Here is a 17,431-nt window from a genome sequence, read left to right as displayed (position 1 = left end):
AATAATGCAATACCTCGGTCTGCCTGTAGGGGCAACCCAAGCACGGATGCGAAACTCTGCTTTTAATAGATAAAAAACACTATGTTGGGACAAAATGGCATAGTTCTATGCTACAATCTGTTTAAAGAGTGCCACACAAATGTATAAAAACACCACGATCTTTGTGTCTAATGTGCAAGCACTTCTATGGCATGCATTTATGCTCCGCCTCTTTCCCTCTCAGGTGATTGGCAGTTCTCTCCTATTCGTCCACGACAAACGGGAACAGGCGAAAATATGGATGATAGATTTTGGGAAGACCACTCCGTTGCCGGATGGGCAGGAGCTGTGCCACAGGGCGACCTGGGTGGAGGGTAACAGAGAAGACGGCTACCTCTACGGCCTGGACCACCTCATAGACATTGTTACCGACATGCTAGCTCCTAAACCCGACTAGAGTTGGATTTCATCTTCTCTCCCTGCCCTCGGGCGGGTTGCCCGCACTACAGTTCGAGACCTCTCGGGTTACCCTAAAGCTGTCCTAACCGATCCCCCATCTCACCAAAAAGAAAACTGTAAAAATTTTAATGCCACGGTGGCCTTTAATTTGTATGTATGTAAACTTGTAGATGCTGTACATATGTAGTGTAAAAGCCAGTGTTTTTTAGTTCAAGAGGTGTGTGAATAGAGTCTTTGCAGCTAGCGCTTTAACAAACAGGTGAATTGTTACACTTCTCATCCACTTTTTTGCCAGGTCTTTTTGCTAGTGTTACGGATTTATGTCAAGCACTTACAGCTACACTTTAGTTTACAAAGGTTTACATACACCTTGCAGAATCTGTTTTTATTAACGAGAGCAATCACAAAAAAATTACTTTGCTTTTGATTTAGTACTGCTGTGATAAAAGCTATTTGTCAATATATAAGCTATATATACATGACAGATATTTCCAGAGGACAAAGTAGTTACTGAACTGACATAAATTATACATACCTTCACATACTAATATTGTCTGTTTGTAGCATTTTGCGATACCCGTGTTTTCCCAGCATGCAATGCATGTTTAAGCTCTCTCCACATTGACTTGATGTTGAGATTCAGCTTTGCCACTGCAGACAATTGAAGGAGTTAAACACAACAATACAAGCAGTATGTAAACAACATAGTTAAACACAATCTCATGGCAATTCGTATGTATTTTACGAGATGGCTAATGTGTATTAATTTTTGTAGTTAGATAAATTTGGATATCATCAGCATAGCAAAGGAATTGAAGTCCATGTCTGCGTTGTATGTCACCGAGTGGATAAATGTATATGATAAACGGCAGTGGTCCAAGGACCGAACCCTGGGGAACACCCTGTGAAACTGGAGCTATGTCAGATTTAAACCCCTGTATGGTGATATAATACCTTCTGTTAGTAATATACGAGATAAACCAGGACAGAGCTTACGCCTGTGACGTTGGGCTTAAGCTTAGAGTGTAGTTTTTTTTGTTTTTTTACATCAAATGTACTCGAACGTACGCGCACGGTCGAACGCACAGCCTTGAAGCGTTGTTTATTCGTACGTGTAGTACACAGACTCCTGGGCTACATATTACATTCTCCTGTACGTCCATGCATGCACAACCTACACACCTCTAAAAAAAATAGTGGTGCATGCGTACTATTCTGATAATGGAATTTGCATCACACACTCTGTACGTTGACCCTCACGTATGCATAAAAATGTGACTATACCCAGCAGGCATATGACTGACCTTCAACGTTGAAATTTGGCTAAAATAAGGTCAGTTGTTTGTTCAACGTTGAAACAACATTGAAACAATGATGAATGGTAAACGGTTGCAAAAGGTTAATAAAATGCTTAAAAATCAACATTAAAATTTGATTTAAATAATGTCAGTTGGTGTTCAACGTTGAATAAATTTGCAAAATCAAAAGGTAATTTAACGTTGATTCAACCTTGTCCTTGACGTTGATTCAACAGTGAACCAACATTGAAATGCCTGCTGGGTACTTGTAGCTTTATGAGTGGGGTTTCAATATAAATATATTTTTTTACATAATAATAAATTAGCCAACTCGAAAAATACGTACGAACTGCTGTGAGATCAAGCTGGATAGTTTATGTAATTTCTTTGTTATTTTGTCTTGTGAAATATATACTTTGATATCTGTTATGTGGCTTTTGCAGGCAGTACTAAAACACAAATTTTATAACATATTACAGGTTTTGCAAGTGGTTTGTGAACTTATGAGCACAGTTGAAGTTTTACAGGTTATCTTATATGTTTTGGAAATGTTGCACACGTGGCAGAAAAGATTGCTCGAGTCTGTTTTGGTTTTTTATTTCACACCTAGCCACCGTTTTTTGAAACAAAATTCTAAATTTTATAACAAGTTTGAAAACTACTCATTTGCACCACTAGATTTTTATTTATAGATATTTATATTTGCAAGATTTTAACAGGTTAACTTTAAAGTTAGTAGTGTTAGAATTTTTATTAGATGCCTTTAGTAGAACAAATACAAGTATCCGTGCGGTGAATGGTCTTACTCTATGCTGTTATGCTGAATACATTCTTCATATTATTGACATTCCATCATATCGAATGCTAATGGTTATCCAAGTGCCCAAAAACAATCAAATCAATTTAAGTGCCAAGGTTTTTCTCAGGAAGTGTATCCCAAAAAAAGCGGGAAAAAAATCGACATAATAGGCTTGTTTGACTTCATGCGGCGGCGCAAAAACTGACAGGCGGATGACGTCAAAGCACCGCGAGAATGATTCGAAAAATTAATTTCGCGCTACTTTTACGTCATCTGCCTGCCTTTTCAAGTTGGCATGTGATGTGTAGTTTGACAGCCTAAGAATCTCTAAGGGCTGTGAAATGTGGGTTGTAAACATCACACATCAGTCACCACGGTAACTTATTTGGTTAAGAAAAGAGCTGTCGTAACACTTTTATTTTTTTTTAAATACAGATCGTAACCTTAACTTGCACATCTGTTGACCAAAAACACGTAAACCATTCCATGCAGTTTCAAACATTCTTGTTTTTACGACAGGCTTGAGAAATATAGTTATTCCACTGACAAGTGCCTGAGGTGGCGATGCCTTTGAATGCTGACTCACCCCTCTTAAAAGAAGCATCGTGTTTGAAGGGGTGATTGTTGTTTGCATGCCCATTTGCCATGCAAATATTCCATCCCTACATACCCCCAAACACTGAGATATGCGCCAAACAAAATATCGTCGGAGATAAAAACTAATGTGTTGGTCAGTATGGAAACCAAATCCTGACAGCAGAATAAACGCAATCGATGATTAATCGTTGTTGATGTAGCCCGGAGCGAGGAGGAACGCCTCGGATATACGATGCAGCACGTCAGCGACGCTGATACTCCCAAACAGTAAAGAGGTCATTGAGAGGTCTTAAACCAAATGTCACCATAGGGTTCCTCATTCTTGACCAATCCTTTATTGCAGATAAGAGATGTTGCTGTTGTCAGATAAATGACCTTTTTACGATTAACTTACCAGAGGAACCGAGAAGACTAAGGTTACGTCAAATCCTTTTCTCTAAGCCGTGTCCTCTAGTCATAGTTCCCTAAACACTTTTTCCATTTGACACATTTTTAATGAAATTAAATGCCTTATTCAAAATATTACAATTAAAATAAGTCAATTTTAAATCAATCTAAACCGATTTAGGGCTGAAGTCACATACTTAAGACAAGACATGAGACTAGGACTCCCCCTGCTGGTGTGGTGCTGTATTATATAACCAACGAACAAAATAAACTGACCAAGTTCCTGCCCTAAACATTTTTTTTTTACATTTCATGCCATATTTGTGTGAAGTCAACATATCGGGGAGCTCTAGTGGTGTCATACGCATACTTATATTTATATATTGTTTTTGTTACATTTTGCACAAGAACACTAAATGTAGCTGCATTGTTTTCTTTTCGTGTTTGTTTGGCTGTACCTCTCATTCTTTTGGTGATGTAGTGGTTCACTGTAATGTAAGCTAAGCTCGTGTTGCCGTGTAAAAATGTGCAAATGTTTTCAGGGTATGTTCTCCATCTCTCTAGGAAAATAAATCTCTGAAACGAGCGTGATTTGTCTAGTTTTAATGAGCTGTTAAGTCTGTTCGGCACGAGGAACATTTACATAACGTCAACGTGCTCCGCTGACGTCACAAAAATATCCATGCCAAAGAAAAAGTCTTTCTAGTTTCATTTTTTATGTGTTCATATTTCTGTAGTAAACATTAAAATAGTCACAAGTAGGCTAACTTTATTTGTCATCCTCTTCCCCTTTCTTACAAATGAACCTATTTTGTCTGTGATTTCAGTAGAAAGAAAAGCCTTGCAAGGAAAAAAGAAACCTTAAAGGGGTAGTTCACCCAAAAATAAAAATTCTGTCATTATTTACTCACTCTCATGTTGTTACAAGCCTGTATAAATTTCTTTGTTCTGATGAACACGAAGGAAGATATTTGTAACCAAACGGTTCGTGGACCCCATTTACTTCCATGGAATTATTTGTTCCTGCTATGCAAGTCAATGGGGCCTCTGATCGGTTTGGTTACAAACATTGCTCAGGATATCTTCCTTCGTGTTCATCATAACAAAGGATGTATACATGTTTGTAACAACATGAGAGTGAATAAATGATGACATAATTTTCATTTTTGGGTGAACTATCGCTTTAAATCTGATGTGTTAAATTTAGTGTAATACATTCCTGATCTAAAATGTCATTCTAGCCCAGTTGGTTAAGCATAGTGCTAACAATGCCAAGGTCATATGGGTTTGATTTGATGAAAACACAAAACTTGGATCAGATATGTGTGCATTTTCAGTTTGTCCATGGGTTTAAAAAAAATGCATTTTTAAAATGCATGGACTGATCCGAACACATGTACCATGTAGGTTACACTGTTAATGGCTTTGAATAAAATCCAGCAAAATGTAAATATGATCAGAAAGCAGACAAAAGTTATATACTAGTGAACATTTGAAGTGAATCAAACCTTTTTATAAAAGTTGTCTTTAAAAAATTCCCAATGCCCATTCTTGTCTTTGGAAAACTTTGATGAACCTTTTTGATCCACTTTAAATGTTGACTAGTGTAGTTCTTTTCTAATCAAATTGGGATGCAGGGAATAACTTCATATTCAAAAAAGGGAATAGCTGCCACCTACTGTCCATCTTGTTTAATTCACTGCACTTAAAGGGACAGTTCGCTCAAAAAAGAAAATTCGGCCATCATTTACTCACTCTCATGTTGTTACAAACCTGTAAAAATGTATTTGTTCTGATGAACACAAAGGAAGATATTTTAACCAAACCGATCAGAAGCACCCTTGACTTCCATAGTAGGGGCAGTACACATTTGCACCTAAAGACTTCATAATAGTACATCAGAGGTACATATTGGTACCAAACGTATACTGTACCTAAATGGTACATATTAGTATCTTTTTAATTCTTACCGTCCCAGTGCCTTGCGACCATTTATAGTCCATTTTTTCTGTCAGTGCATTTAAAATTATGCTACTTTTTTATTTTTTATTTTATCCAACTATGAAAAATGCACCACTTACTGTTATCACCTTCTTCCAATAAAACATTTTATATATAATCTGAATAATATTTTATACCAGTATTCAGTGTGACAGTTTTATATTTTTGGCATACGAGTCAATGACGTGACGTTAATTATTTTGTGTCCGTATGGATTAATTAAATGTAAAAGGGTTAACATTTTAAAATAAATTTGCAGATTACTTGCATACATTCTCTTTTTTGAGGACAAAGTCTAAAAATTACAGTTTTATTTCATTTTGAAATAATATTTGGGGGATAATTGCAAAAATGTCAATGTGTTAATTGGTGTAACTAGTTTAAAAAAAAATATATATATATATAAATATATTCATAAAAATGTGAAATAAAATATAATCATCTAATTTAGTGTAATATAATTTTTTACATACATTTTTACATCATTTGTCAATGATTATTTAGAAAACAGAGCTGTTTTTAGTATATGTCCGGACAAATATTACAAAAACGCATAAAAAAATACATTTAGTAATAACTAATAAAATGTATTTTCGTGTGATATTTTAAAATGATTTTTTATGATTACGCTTATATGCCATCGAGGTGGATAACATATTTAATATTTCTCATTCTTTGGCGCAATTGGCGGTTACACCATTTGACATTTTCACTTCCATTCAGTCTTAACTTTCATAAAAATGGTGCAAATGTAATAAAATCAACATAAATACTCAATGTGCATTGAAATATATACCTGCTGCATGCTTTTAAAACAAGTTTTTTAAAAAGATTTTTTAATTTCTCATCTTGCCAAACACTGACCCATACATCAATGGTAGCGGTTCCCAAACCCCCCAAAGAAAATTTGTGACGAAAAATGTTCTAAAACTCAACATTTCAACAAAAAAAACATTAAATTATACAAAAAAATAGTGCTTTTGGTTAGTAGCCTTATTTTTTTTAGGTTTAATTACATAGAATTCATGATAAATTAATGTATTTCATAAAATGTCATAAAACTGGGGCCCCCCTGGCACCATCTCACGGCCCCCAGTTTGAAAACCATTGCATCAACCTGACCTGATCAGATTTGTGCAGCGTCCACAAATATAACTATTTTTATCTGATAGCATAAATTGTAAAGGTTAAACTGCCCAATTTTCAGTTTCTCTCGAATCAGCCAGATTTCCTTATTTAGTCATACTTGGACTGAGTCACACTGTTGGCTGTGGGCCTCCGAAATATTAATCTTGGGAACGGGCAGCTTGGAGCAAGGCCATATTGAAGAGTCAAAAAACCAAACACCCACCAGGCTCATGCACAACCGTACTAATAAGAAGGCCATACACCCAAAAGACTTACTATGTATAAAGCGCTTGGCATCAAAAAATCTGTGGTGACCAAAAAAGACTATTAATAAAAAAGAAAGTTACAGATCAACAGGCATTTTAGGATGTGAAAATATCTGACAGATTATCATCTATGAATAGGGATCATTAAAAGTTTGGCTAATATTCATTACTGGTGCAGTCATAATATGTACCTTTGAGATTTTACATCAGTGGGCTGGTACTAATATAAACTCTTTGGGGGGTTTCTCGGACAGGGATTAGTCCTAGACTAAAATAAATAGACATATCTTAAAATACATCAGTGCCCTTTGTTTTGCCTTAAAATGCACACAAGTAATGTTTTTAGTAAGTAAGGCATGTTTGTTAAAACAAGTTATATTTCCTAATCAAACTAAGGCCTAGTCCTGTCTTAAGCTAATCCTTTTCTGGGAAACCATCCACAAGGTGCAAATGTGTTCTTTTTGAAAATGTGTTTTAGGACACCGACTGCCATTTTTTGATCACCAGTCAGTCCATATGTGCTATACAGTAGTTTTATTTGGCTAAAAACTGTCCAGTGCAATATAGGATGTTTGTTTAGGTTGTTCACGAAGGAATGTTCTGAAAAGTTATGACCTTTGGTGTTTACATTTGTGACGTCATTGAGACAAGGAGCGGGTGGGATTGCATCTTCTGCATTCCTGAACCACACATCCAGTATCAAGAGTTCGGGTGGGGTGTTAGTTTCTTAGAATTGTGATTCTCATCTGTTTCAGAAGCATGACATCAAATGTCAAAATAAATTTGGGGATTTTACGTTTTGCAATATAGGAGAAGTTTCCCGGACAGTGTTTAAATTAACCCAAGACGTGGTCTTACTTGATGAGTAGTTATTACAAAAAATTATGCATCTTCATTATGAAAAAAACAATAAAACCATTACAGAAAATTCTACTGGTTTCCATTAAAATAGTAGGAACCATTAGCCTTTACCAATAAAACCACTACACTGTATTGTGTTTTGGGCCATATTCCATTAGAACCAATATATAGAACGAATAGAACCAATACATACCATTAGAGACCAACAAAACCCAATACACTGTAATGTGTTTTGGGCCATATTCTATTAAAACCAATAAAACCAGTAGAATTTCTGTGATGTGTCTATTGTTTTTTGCAGGGATATCATGTTTTTAAATTAAGGCATCTCAAATCCTATCCAGGAAAACTATAAACTACATTAAATTTATAGAGATGTTTGTGAGCGCGTATCCGGTAGATTTAACAGAAGCTAGAAAGAATTGGTTACCATGTAATTGGCTCTGCAGACAACCTATCTCATCTCATGTAATAATGGCAATTAATGACCAACAGCTGGGTCAGATAAAGAGCAAAGTTTCAAAAGGCACTTGAATGGTAAATGGTTAGAGGCAGGATAGGCAGGAATTATCTAAAAAACTTTTTTACAAATTAGTTTAAACTGTCTTTATATACCAATACATAAGTAAAATGTAAGTACTCTGAAAAAGAGAGTATAAAACTCGAGTGTCTGTAGACCTCTCAAAAGCTAATTATTTCCATTCGGGACGAAACAAATGATTGGCTTGCGCGACTATCACTCTCTCTCTTGCGACCATGGCACCACCCCTGTTGCTATGGGATCTGATTCTGCCCAGACGTGCGCATACCCGATTGATTTGAACGTGCACGAGGCACTTTAGCAAGAGCAAAAGTACTGCAGAGAAAGAGCATTCAGAACTCACAGTACCTGCATATGCAGTCAGCGAAGGCAAACAAGGCAAAAAAAGGAATAAACAAAGAAATCAAACAAGGGTAAATATCGCGTGGCTTTTCCCTAAGTCGACGATGTGGTAACGGTATTGTCTCTGGAGTGTAGTCCTCATCAGTATAAACAATGCTTTCAACACAGAAACTCTTACATGCAAAACACTGTATATGTTATGAATCTTCCACGAAATTCACCTTCATCACAGTGTAACTGATGGTAATGAAAAAACTTATATCAATGCAATCTGTTTTTAGCTTTGTCTTATAAATATAACTAGCTCGGTTGTTACTGAATCAAACAAAATATATTTTAAACTTTACCAGTATCGATATGCTAGCTTAATAGTGAGTACTTAAAGCTATCGTATTTGTTTATATTTATAGTGATAAAGTTAGGTGTATTATTACATGTGATTGTGACATGATGTTACTACATGCACAGCGCTCTTTCCTCTCAGCTCGTCTGAGGTAAATGCTCCTCAGCGTCGCGCGTTCATGTGTTTTGGGGGCGTGGCTTTAGAAGAAACCCAGAAGGGAGGGGGTGGAGTGAATGGAAAAATGAGCTGCGTCCAAAACAGCGGTGAGACCTCTACAGACACTCGATTTTTATGCTCTCTTTTTCAGGGTACTTACATTTTACTTGTGTATTGGTATGTGGGGACAGTTTAGACAAATTTGTAAAAAAGTTTTTTTTAGATAATTCCTGCCTATCCTGCCTTTAAATGGTTTAGGTTTGAAACAGCTGAGCTGCTGGATTGAGTAGCTGGCTATCTGGCTGTTGCACTTCCCTAGTCATGTATTTTTTTTACTTTATTTAAACCTTTCTTATGGGGTAGACAGTAGCCTACTTTGTTTTTATAGTGGATCAGCTGATGAAAGTTTTGTTTAGCTAAGACTGCCATCTGCTGGCTATAATAGCAAGAGCAATTTTTGGGTTATATAGGCCAGTGGTTCCCAAACTTTTTCAGGGTGCGGCCCCCCTTGGGTACAGTGCATTTTTTCGCGGCCCCCCGAAAGAAAATTTATGACAAAAACAGTTTAAAATGTAATATTTTAATTAAACAAAACATATAAAAGTATACCTTGTAATGCTGTTGGTTAGTTGGCTTATTATTTTTGTAGGTTTAATTACACAGAATTCATGATAAATGAATGTACTTTATAAAATGTCATAAAACTGGGGCCCCCCTGGCACCATCTCGCGCCCCCCGGCCCCCAGTTTGAAAAACCACTGATATAAGCAACCCTTAGAGACCCCAGTTTGGTATTTGAGAGGAATGAATTCTGACCAGAAAAAAATCAAAATCAGTAGTTCACTATAAAGTTGTATTAGAAATCATGTCCTCCTGTGATGTCATGAAGATGCATGCCAAAAAACTTTGACAAAGTGGTGACAAGAATAACAATTACACTCCCACCAAACTAAATTCATGTTAGAAAACAACTTTGTAACATCACAGCTTCTCATTTGTTGACAAAACGACTGTGATGCATTTTTATTCGTCGTCTGACTGCAACTGCCTGGATTTTTGTCTACTTCCAATGCATAGTGTTTGGCATATGACACGAGCCCAGTGTTTGTGCGCTTGGATGATGTTGTAGGCATTGTGTAATAGTATGTGTACAGGAATGATTAAAGGAGATTAAAGATGTATGTGTTGTAGATAGAAGCCAGCATTGTATATTCATGCTGTACAGACCTCGATTTACGCATCTTTTTCTCATTCTAAACAAACCCAAATAGTTCATAAAAGTCTTGGTGGTACTGCGCAATTGTTTGGCATGTACAGCCAAACATTGGCTGTACATGAAGCATGCCTATGCACAAAGCTGTACTATGGTGCCTTTGGTTGGTTTTATCACAAGAGATGAGAAAAACACTGAGACTAAAGGAATGCAATGCAAGGGATGATAACAAACACGAGTCGGCAGCATGAGAATTCAGCCTTATTTGGAAAAAGATGGAAACTGACTCATGGAAAAAATCCATTGGAGGGAGGAAACGGCCATAAACCATAAATTATGGTAGATTATTGGAAACTAAATTATGCTGTATGTGCTCAAAATACTATACTAAATGACTGCAGTTGCATAAGCATAAAAGCATAAAATTGTCATAGATCATTTGCATATTAATAATTTGATCACTTTTAAAATCAAGCATTTACCCCTTAAAGCTACTTTTTTAATTTAAAACAGTGGGATTTGAAACGTCAGCATCCTTTGGTGGATTTTCAATACAGATACTCAAAGGCAGATCCAACAAAGTCATTTCATTGAATACACTTTGCAAAGCAAGGATTAAACTAAGCCTAACAAATGTAATGGATGAGAGCTTGCTTCATTATGCTTTGTTTTTAATTGTAAAACATCCTTTACTTTCCCAAGAGAGGAACTCTTGCCTCTCATCTCCTTTTAATTGTCTTCATTTCAGTAAATTGGGTAAAAGCCCTAAAGTCACGTCTCTGTATTTAATAATGAGCCTTTGTGACTAAATGTCATCTTCCTTCTAGCACTGTACTGTTATTACAGACATCAATCTCTGATTAATGTAGGTGATTAGTTTGTTTAATCTTTATTTTTAATAATAGTTTGGCTGTTTTGGCTCATGTTTGCAGCTAGTTTACACATGTGCAAATCATTGTAATGATTTTAACCCTTATAAGCACTGATTTTCCTGTATACGTTAGAGTTCCTTGGGGGTAAAAATCACCCCATCTTTTGTTTACTTCCCATCTATACATTAATGATGTGTTTTGGGAGATATGAAGTACTTTTGTACCTGTTTACCACTATATTCCCCAACTACACCATTAGCTTGCTAGTAAAATATATATTTTTTATGAAAATTATGATCTAAATTTGGTTTAAATTGTTTTTAGATATTGATGTCATGTGTTAAATTTGGTCATCTGGTGTTTAGAAAAAAAAAAAACTGGCATTGCGTTTGGATGTAGTTCAAAAAACAAGCACACATCAAAATTTTACTTTTAAAGGTACTATTTATTAGGTATCACCTCTGACATTTACAGAGATGTGACATGGTACAATTCATAGTGTATAGTCGCTGAGCAACATCTGGCTATAATAAATAGCACTAAATTACATGTTTAAAGGCAGCGCTATAACAGCACACAACTTTACACAAATAATTAATTTATTTCTGATCATATTTACAGTACAACAAATCTTCAAATACATTCACAGCACACATTACAAAAGAAAACAGCAAGAAACAATTCATATTCATAAAGAGACTCAAACTAATAAAAAAATAACTTTACTGCAGTTTTCAAATGTGACCTTGCCTGTAAAAACCCAGCTAAAGTATTTTTTATATGATGAACTGTTTTCTACATAAAACCAATCTACATTAATTCTGTGAACAACATATAACCTTAATATCTTTAATATTGACTGAGTAACGTCATTGAAATTGTGAAATAAGTGATTGAAATCAAACTCAAAATTAGTATATCCATTTCACAGACAGGGTCGTAAATGTTTTGCACACTCAGCCGTTGCGGCTATGCATTTACATTTGGTGGTAAATTCTTCGATGTCTCCTCTTAAATCTCTATTTTTGGACTGCGGCCTTTCTGGTCATAAATAACTCCCACTAATTGCATTATTTCATATCCTACGCATAAGTTGGCTAAAGTGGGCAGTCGCTATGGCAACCGGCTCACAATTCACCAGTACTTAATGGTTTCACGTTACAGCCCATTATTACTGGAGAAAAGGTTATGTGTCTGATAGTGTGTACAGTATTTAAGACCAATAGGGATTAGACAATGCATTCTTGCTGAAGAAAAATTAAAGGGGACACAAGACTTTTTTAAGATGTCAAATAAAACGTTGGTGTACCCAAAGTACGTATGTGAAGTTCTAGCTCAAAATAGCATATAGATAATTTATTATAACATGTTAAAATTGCCACTTGTAGGTGTGAGCAAAAATGTGTCGTTTTGGGTGTGTCCTTTTAAATGCAAATGAGTTAATCAAGTTTGCAGTATATAGCAGTGCTGTGGTTGGATAGTGCAGATTAGGGGGCGGTATTATCCCCTTTTGACATCACAAGGGGAGCCAAATTACACTGACGTATTTTTTCACATGCTTGCAGAGACTGGTTTACCAAAACTGAGTTACTGGGTTGATCTTTTTCACATTTACTAGGTTGATACAAGCACTGGGGACCCAATTATAGCAATTAAACATGGAAAAAGTCAGATTTTCATGATATGTCCCCTTTAATGATTTTGTAAAAAAAGATAAGGCTTTAATATAAGTAATATAAAACACAGCATGGTATAAAGAAATACTATCAACACTGGAATGACCACACAACCATATAAATATTCAGTGTAATGTGTTTTAAGGGAGTGCTCTGTGTGAAAGCAAAATATTACACATTGTTAAAGGTAAAGTTCACATATATACAAACTTCGGTCATTTCACCCTAACATCATTTTAAACTTGACTTTTTCTAGCTTTTATAAATCGCAAAGTTAAAATTTTGCATCCAAGATGTTTTTCCCATATACTGAATGTGAAAACGGTTTAATCTTAGCGGCTGTACTCTGCTGCTTATGTGTTTTCTCCTGCATTTATTAATGTAAAGCTGCTTTGAAACAATTAAACAATTGTGAAAAGTGCTATATAAATAAAATTGAATTGAATACGAACCAGGGACTGGCGAACTCCAAAAAGGACAAAAGCACTTTAAAGGTGCAGTGTGTAATTTTTAGAAGGATCTCTTGACAGAAATGCAAAATAATATACAAAACTATATTATCAGCGGTGTATAAAGACCTTTCATAATGAACCTTTATGTGTTTATTACCTTAGAATGCGATGTTTTTATCTACATATATCGAGGGACCCCTTACATGGAAGTCGCCTTTTGTGCCACCATGTTTCCACAGAAACCCTTAATGGACAAACTTTTTTTACTAAGTTGTCTCTGGCGATGACATGTTTGTCCGGTGGCGGCTACCGTAGCTTCTCTATGTGATTAAAAAACGAGGTGTAAGCAGTGTACTGAGCCATTGGTTGCAATTCACCAGCACCTCACCACAAGATGCTGCTAAAATTTACACACTGCACCTTTAAACGTAGAATTAAGCCATTTGATAGCTCCGTATGAAGAGCGGACTGAAAATTATTGATGGAAATTTTGCCTAAAAATGTTGATAGCTTTGGTCACCATTCACTTTCATTATAATATATAGAGAAAAGCAACTTTATTCTAGGACATCATGCTATAAATCTTGCAACTTGTTTGTATTTTTATATAGGCCTAGTAAAAATCTGTGCACTAAATGGTGACAGATTTTTGGGTGAACTATTCCTTTAAGACTTCCTTTATTCTTGTGACTACTTCATTGCACACTTCAAAGTGCATTTACATATATTTTATAACAAATTCCGAAATGTAAGTATTTTTAGTGTATTGACTACAGAGCAGAGCAAGACCGAATACAATTTATTTCCCTGACACGTGGTAGACAGAGACCGTTTTAGTGATATTTACAGCCCACGCTCTTCTACTGTCCTTCAGCAGTATTGAGTTGGACTGTGAATCTACATATGAAGTCCCTGGATCTCCCAGGGCACGTGGGTGCCATCTTAAAGCTCCAATAAGTTGGCCAGACAGCACTGGAGAAGGTGGACGTTCAAAATTTAGTGGGCAGGAATCACAGCTGCTGAGGGACGGCCTGCTCCCTGTAGCCTGTAAACAGAGGAGTATGGCAGAGTTCATGAGACATATAGTACAGACATATGGGTCAAGTGAATGGCTAAAATGGACATGTATCTTTAACTCTCTCCCCGCCATTGACGAGTTATCTCGTCAATTAAGAGAAAACATTTGCATTAAAAAGACATTCCTGATGAGGTTTTATGTTAATCAGTAATACCGCAATTATCAACTAGATGGCGCACTTGCCTTATTTATAAAAAACTGAAGCAAAAAATTATTTACTAATTTTAAACTCTGTGTATGTTTTGATAATCAATCTTAAATAAAATTCCTTCACAAATATGCATTTATTTCAGCTTTTTGCAATTTTTATTTTTTAAGAAAAAAACCCATATTTATCAGTTTATAGGCAGAGAATAAATATAGATATGATGACATTTTTTTTCCTGTTTTGTTTGTTTGTTTGAAAGCAGAGGGTCTGTTCTTTAAGTTAAAAGCCAGTTAATAAGCCATGAACGTTGTGCCTTTTTGCAAAATATTTTAAAGATTAATTTACCTAATATGGAAACATAATTTACTACAGATAGACACTGTAAGCGCAAGTAAATGCATAGATTGTTTGTATCTGTATACTAAGATGTCTACATTGTCAGAAAAAGTACAAAACTGCACAGTTTCTGTTATTGAGGTGGTACTTTTTTGTTCTTTTATGGGCACCTAAAATCCACTTTAGTGTTTTTAGACATAAATATGTGTTGGCAGTGAATCCCACTCCTTGTTTAATCTCCTTTAAACCAAAGCAGTCTCATTAGACATGCCGTTTTTATTCCCTTATCAATGTGACGTCACACTGATAAAGCCCCGCCCACGACCACTGATCGACAGTCCTGCATTATCTTAGTTTCCACGCTTACTGTGCTTTCACACAGCCACTGGCGAAAACTTCAAAGTGGCCGGAAGTGAGCAGCCTCACGGTGTGTCATGTACGTTGTGAGCGTTAAGAAGAGTTGAAATCAGGTCAACTTTATGGTAATGAGCTATGACACGGTTCGGCGGCAAACACTCGGAAGGTGGAAACGTTCGGTGGCAACCAATCAGAAGGCGGAAACCTTCGCTTGAGAGGATTCCAGAGAATGCATTCGAGCGTCTGAGCGTCCCCTACACTTTTTAATAGCGTTGTAGGCAGGGCAGTCAGAAATTTTATTGCCGCTCTCGCCGGTGGCGGTGTGAAAGCACAGTTAGCGAGTTCTCCACCATATCTGATAGTGAGAATAGTGAGATACCTTTTTTAAGTTGCCTGTCAGCATTTTTTGTGATTTTCAAAAAAGTTTAACAAAATGCCTTCCAGGACTTTTTTATTTAAAAAAATGTATAAACATACAAATATATTAAATAAAAAAACAGACCCTCTTCTTTCAAACAATCAATAAACAAACAAACAAAACAGGAAAAAAATGTTCATACTATCTATATTTTTCTCTGCTTAAAAACTCTTAAGTATGGGTATTTTTCTTAAAAAAATAAATAAAAAAAATTAGCAAAAAGCTGAAATAAATGCATTTTTGTCAATTAATTATTTGCCAGATCAGATTCAGAACTGTTATTAAAACATACATAGAGTTTAAAATTAGTAAATAATGTTTTGCTTCAGTTTTTTATAAATTGGGTAAGTGCGCCGTCTAGTGGATAATCGTGGTGTTACAGATTAACATAAAAACTCAGTTTTCATGCAAATGTTTTCTCTTAATTGACGAGATAAAAGGGGGAAAGTTAAAGGTACAGACACAAAATGGTGTTTTTTGCTCCCACCCAAATATGGCAATTTTTGACATGTTATAATAAATGATATGTGGGGTATTTTAAGCTTCCCAGACACATTCTGGCAACCCTGATGGGCATAATAGGTGCTCTTTAAAGATATTGTGTACCAGTTAAATGTTAGAGGTACAAAACATTTAACGGTACCCAGGGCCGTTTTTTGCTTGGGGCAATGTGGGCGAACGCCCTGGGCGAAATCTATGTGAGGGCGCACGAGCGCACTAAAAAAAAAAAAAAAACTATATCAAAACCGCTCATTTCCATGTCAAGTTAGTGCTGAGAAACACAGTTGTGTGCGTGTCAAAAGAGGCACCGGTGAGGGGGGCGGGGAATCAACTTGCGACTGCCACACAACACAAACTGCTGCGTCTGCTTCCAAGTAAATTGTATTTATCATTCCTAAAATTAACATAGACCCATATACCTACGAACATGTAATTAATTGGGTTATGTGAAAAAAAAATCTGTAGAGTCATCTACGTGACTCACGTCACGTGACTCCGGTTGATTGACGGGCAAAACGGACGTTGTTGTTGGCAAAATGTAATGCAAAGTTAATGATGTCGAGTCTTCATCTTCATCATCATGGATCAAATTAAAAGACCAAAGTAGCCATCTCAGTTGCCCGGTTCAGGAAAAGAAGATGAGGAGAAACGGGCAAAAGATAAAGGTATGCCGAATTCTATGAGTGACAACGTGAGTGACGTGACAGTAGGAAATAGGCTATTTATATTAGCCTCACACTCTTGCTAATTTGTTGCTATTAGCCACAGAATACGACTGTATTTGGTTTTAGTTTTGCTGAACTAGCAACTATTAGAATTGAGGCATCATGCCATGCAACTAAATTCACTCTATAGGCAACACAGTCTAGTTTGTGCAAATTCACACAGACCTCCTGACTGTCTAATTTTTTATTGCTTTACGCTATATGTGTCAACTTAAATAACTTCTAATATACATTGACATGGCATTTTGTAAGCTACAGTGATATAGCTTTTTAAATAATTTGTAGTGTATGCTTAGTTTATAGGATGGTAACAAATACTAATAAAATGTGTGTTATGGTCATTTTAATTGGGTAACTTAATTGTAAATTCAGGGGCACTTCTGAAATATTTTAGAGCTAGAGCACCCACTGGCCAAAATGAGGAGTCAGATACTTCCACAGCAGCAACTGTGTGTGTGTGTGTGTGTGTGTGTGTGTGTGTGTGTTTATACTGTATTG

The 17,431-nt window shown here is 36.0% G+C and overlaps 2 protein-coding genes across 5 annotated transcripts in view; one reads left to right on the top strand and one right to left on the bottom strand.

The window, feature by feature from the left end:
• itpkb (inositol-trisphosphate 3-kinase B) overlaps positions 1-4,105 on the top strand; it is a 48,241-nt gene extending 44,136 nt beyond the window's left edge. For all 3 annotated transcript variants that reach the window (XM_055185553.2, XM_055185554.2, XM_055185552.2), the window contains one exon: positions 224-4,105. In XM_055185553.2, the coding sequence (XP_055041528.2) occupies positions 224-436 (213 nt within the window). In that variant the 3' untranslated portion in view covers positions 437-4,105. The remainder of the gene's footprint in view (positions 1-223) is intronic.
• Positions 4,106-12,075: 7,970 nt separating this feature from the next.
• The window catches only part of stum (stum, mechanosensory transduction mediator homolog), a 29,662-nt gene continuing 24,306 nt past the window's right edge, over positions 12,076-17,431 (bottom strand). For both annotated transcript variants that reach the window (XM_055185598.2, XM_055185599.2), the window contains one exon: positions 12,076-14,415. In XM_055185598.2, the coding sequence (XP_055041573.1) occupies positions 14,381-14,415 (35 nt within the window). In that variant the 3' untranslated portion in view covers positions 12,076-14,380. The remainder of the gene's footprint in view (positions 14,416-17,431) is intronic.

This window comes from Misgurnus anguillicaudatus, chromosome 18, assembly GCF_027580225.2.
Source record: "Misgurnus anguillicaudatus chromosome 18, ASM2758022v2, whole genome shotgun sequence".
Taxonomy (NCBI): Eukaryota; Metazoa; Chordata; class Actinopteri; order Cypriniformes; family Cobitidae; genus Misgurnus; species Misgurnus anguillicaudatus.
Note: the sequence above shows the minus strand (reverse complement) of the source record. Positions and strands in the feature narration are given on the sequence as shown.